The 4,653-nt window shown below is 24.8% G+C and overlaps 1 protein-coding gene across 1 annotated transcript in view; it reads right to left on the bottom strand.

The window, feature by feature from the left end:
• The window catches only part of LOC108756959 (transmembrane protease serine 11G-like), a 5,856-nt gene extending 2,141 nt beyond the window's left edge, over positions 1 to 3,715 (bottom strand). Inside the window, 7 exon segments of the mRNA XM_018501165.1 lie at positions 244 to 406; positions 760 to 837; positions 1,911 to 2,046; positions 2,353 to 2,490; positions 2,727 to 2,988; positions 3,436 to 3,470; positions 3,545 to 3,715. Of these exon segments, the coding sequence (XP_018356667.1) occupies positions 244 to 406; positions 760 to 837; positions 1,911 to 2,046; positions 2,353 to 2,490; positions 2,727 to 2,988; positions 3,436 to 3,470; positions 3,545 to 3,715 (983 nt within the window).
• Between the last annotated feature and the right edge of the window lie 938 nt (positions 3,716 to 4,653).

Genomic DNA, 4,653 nt, shown 5'->3' with positions numbered 1-4,653 from the left:
GGATTATTTGTTTCAGATTGATTGTGTGAATCCGATAAATCCATCGGCTCTCAATTTATTTCTGAAATATTAATTCAATTTAATTGAATGTATATTAGATAGTAGTTCAACATCTTAACACTCGACCGAAAAGGCGCTTTGTATTTAAAGTCTTAATATTCATATAGACGGTCTTGTTTCCAATCATATTGTTTCAAATTAATTATAATTAAAAATATTTAAACAAGATAAGAATGTACATACTGATTAATACATTGGGCAGTAGTAATAATGTAATGTTCGCTTATAATGGCTCCACCGCAAAAATGAGATAAAGAATCTAATGTCAAATTTCTCAATGACACCTGATAAGGATATGCGCCATCCAAAGCGTCATTGCCACCTACGATTTGCGGATGTGGCAAACCTATCGATTAAAAGAATTTTTACATTTGTTTTCGCTAAAGATATCAGTTTGAGACTGACTGTTACATAAGTCATTTATCTTCGTCTTATATTTAAAAGAATTAATAACATTAAACACAAAATGCGAATAGAGAATTTTTCTAAAATTTTTAATATCTTGGATTTGCATTACTAGAAGTACTAAATTTATTAAATAATCACATTACGAGTTATAGACTGTTAGAAAGAAGAATTTAGAATTCTAGAAAGTAAAGTTTGATATGAAAATTTTTTGAGACTTATTTGGAACGCATACTACGCTCGATAAAAAGATTATATAATGAGTATAATGTTATTATGATAAATATTACTTACCACAGGTGGTGAGCGCCAGATACGCGATTATAAAACCAGCGACAGCATTCATGGCGATAAGCACTATGGTACGTTGAACATATTATCTTCAATTTATATCCTATATCGTAGATAGAAATCATCACTTGGTACTTTAATTTATCTAAGTGTATCGATAGGAAATATGCACAAGTTAATGTACGTTGTGTTATTTACAACATTTATATCTATTGTATATACAAATTATATTAATAACAAACCCATTATTAATCAGGAATTTGTTTATATAATTTCATTGAATTTTATAATAATGTGTAGCATTACAGTTATAGTATAATTAATCATAAAAGCATTTATAAATTTTATATATCTTTATGTATTATAGTAGAAGAAGGTGTTTTTAATAAAAAAAAAAATGGACGATGTGTCCATTCTTAATATTAAAAAAATCTTGTAATTTATTGAGATTTATTGAGACTTTGATGTAATTTATTGTTAATAATAATCAATTTTGCAATTAACAAAATAGATATTATATTATTTTTTATGTTTTTTATATTTTTTAATAGATTCGTGTTCAGTAAGCAGAAATGCGGAAATGACTATTTGCATTTATGTTGTAAAAAAACATTAAATTATAAAAAGGCAAAAGATAAAAAAGTTTTAAATTAAAACTTATAACTTCACTTAAATTGCTTCAATGAATCGACTTCGGATTTTGTTATAAGTCTTCGAATATATATAAGAATAATCTTCGAAAAAATTTTTGTAATATTTGTAATATTTCAAAAATAAGTACTAATCATCCTTAATGATGCTTTATGAATTTTATATTATATTTATCTTCTTTAATAATATTAATGATCCGTATAATTTTAATCATCAAATCCACATTGTACCGTGCTCTGACTTTATATATAAGATTAACGCAGATATGATTACGAGATTAATAAATATTTGTGTGACATTATTTCTTTCTTTCTCTCTCTGATCAAAATGTTTGTTATTTTATAACATATTGTAAAAACAAACTTGAATGAAGAATATTTATAGACATTTTTTAAAATATTAAAATATTTCTTAATGTAATAATTTAATTTTATAAATAATGAAGTGATACAGTTATTACATTTTATTATTCAGATACTGATATACTGATATGCTTTAAACACTGATGTACTGGGCAAGCCAATTCGCAAAAGAGAATACTCTAGTATATACATCTGGAAATCCTCTAGCGCATGGTCGAACATACGAGGAAAGACCAATTTGAGTACCGTTGGCAACGAGTGGACTACCAGAATCACCCTAAAAAAGGTATTTGTTAGAAATGATACTGCAATGCTTGATGTCACAAGAGAATAATTGCTAATATATATTTTAAAAATATAGAATTTATATTGTAATAAAAATGTAAAGAACACATATGCACATATACTTATAGAATTTGCATGAAATAAGATAGTAAATTAATTAAGGTATAATATTATTGACTCATTGAATTTTTTCGAAGTTTGTGCAATTAATCATTTTTTAATAACTGCTTGTTTATAAAATTAAAATTATTTAATTAATATATTATGAGTTTAATTAAAATCAATTATCCATACTCACATGACATGCTCCTTGTCCAAATTGTGAAAATGCACAAATTTGACTGGACCTTATACTCCAGAATACACTTTTGCATTTTGATTGTGAGTAAACTTTCAGATTAACTTTTTGAAGCTTATTAGGAAGTTCACCTAAGTACTATAAAAATATTCAAAGAAATATAAGAAAAAATAGAGAGATATTATATATACTTTGATATAAAATCCTAAAAGACATTGGTATCGATTTTTTCATCGTAATTTACTTTTATGTTTAGCGATGTAATGATTTGATTAGTAGTAATACTTTATGTAATATCTATATTTTTTGTTCTACATATGTAAAGAAATCTGTCGATTATTTATTAAGATTTATTAGCTTGGTATTTCTTTTACCCATAGTGTTCCCCATCCTGTTAAAAAGCAAGCATCGCCAACCAAAACAGAATTCGTCTTTGCGATAGAGATTGGTTGCACCAATTTATTGTATTGTATATCTATTTTCAGACGGAGCAAACCAATGTCGTTGAATATTAAATAAGGATCATAATCAGGATGGACAATGGCTTCTTCAGGAATATAAATATAACCGGATTCACTTAAACGATTCGTGCCAGCATGAACTGTTACGTTTTTGAGACTTTTTGGATCGGTAAATCTGTATTACACAAAATTATAAATTATAAGAATTATATATTGTATTATATAAATAAGAAATTAATATTGGTTTGCAATTGCTTAAATTATGTTTAATTAGTTAACATTAATTATTAAAAAATAAGAAATGTAAATACGGCTGAAGAATGATGAATTTAAATATTTACATGTCTAAAAATTTTTCAAGGAAATCTGAAAAATCGAAAGAAATGCTAACAATAAAGCATTTATTAGTTAAATTAAATTTGTAGTGCTTTAGGATTTAGGACATAGGATATTTAAATCTTACTCCCATAGCAAAAATCATCATAGTTACCTCCATCATAATAATCATGGTTACGTTATGGTGATATGTGAGTCACAAATGTGATGTTACAGCAATGTGTCAGTAGTGTAGTGATGTGCGAATGTCTTTGTAACATGTGTCATTTTGTTATGACAATCTTACAGTGACATCATAATTTCTTCCGGACTATTTTGACTCTATTAATTGTGACGTAAATTGTGATGTAACCCTTTGCTATGGGGATATTTTGCATGCTGTGCAAAAGAAATACTCACTGGATAAGACAATGACCCGCGGTGAGAATATAACGTTTTGAGATAATGGATCCGCCACAAAAATGACTATTATTTTGTCTTAGAGACACTATATAAGGATAAGCTCCATCTAAAGCATTAGTCCCACCGACAATGTAGGAATCTTCAGCTAAATAGATTTTTAACATTTTTAACGTATAATTTTTGCGATAAACTTTCATTTAAATGTTTTTCTTATGATTACATTTATATTATATATTTATGCCAAAGATTTTGCAAGTTATAATAATACAATAATAGTTTTTAATAATTTTTTAAACATAAGATTAAATAGAAAATGTGGCGTTTTTGGAAATAGTTATATTACAACAAAGATTCAGTTACTTCAATAATAATATCTAATTTTTAATAAAATAATAAAAAATATGAATTATTGTAATTAATTACTTATAAAAGAAAATTCTAATCAATTATTCTCCATTTCTGTAAAATATTATAGAAGTCACAAAAATGCATTATAATAAAGAAGCAAATTCAAAGACGTATAAAACTATAAATTAAACACATTTATATAATTGAAATAATTAAGAAATTCTATTATACAATATTTGCATTGTTATACAGAAAAAATAATATAGAAAATTAGATATTATTTGCTATAGTTGACTCTTCATATGATTAATTGTATAAGTATATAAAATGTATTTTTTTTTACACAATCTTTAGAAATATCAATTTAATTTTAATTTCAGTGAAATAATATATTTAAATGTTGAATTAAAATCCATTAAATATATGTTGTATTGTATACTTACAATTAGTGTTATCTATACTGTTGTATTATTGCAGAATTTAATAGCAAATGGCATAAATATACGTACATAGAAAATATATTTAAAAATATATGAAATCAATATAAATGTAGTAAAATAAATTTTTTATTTTTAAGGTATTTTTACGGAAACATTTACATCAATTACGTTATGATTTAAATCACTATAAGTAAAATCAGAGATTATGTCTAAATTTTTATATAAATTCACAAAGAATAAACTGGTTTTATTGATTATATTTTAACTGATTATATTTTTTTTTAAATGTTTTATTTTGTATTTGTTATCACTTA

The sequence above is a fragment of the Trachymyrmex septentrionalis genome, unplaced genomic scaffold (assembly GCF_001594115.1).
Source record: "Trachymyrmex septentrionalis isolate Tsep2-gDNA-1 unplaced genomic scaffold, Tsep1.0 scaffold131, whole genome shotgun sequence".
NCBI classification, from domain to species: Eukaryota; Metazoa; Arthropoda; class Insecta; order Hymenoptera; family Formicidae; genus Trachymyrmex; species Trachymyrmex septentrionalis.
This window is presented reverse-complemented; position numbering and strand designations above follow the sequence as displayed.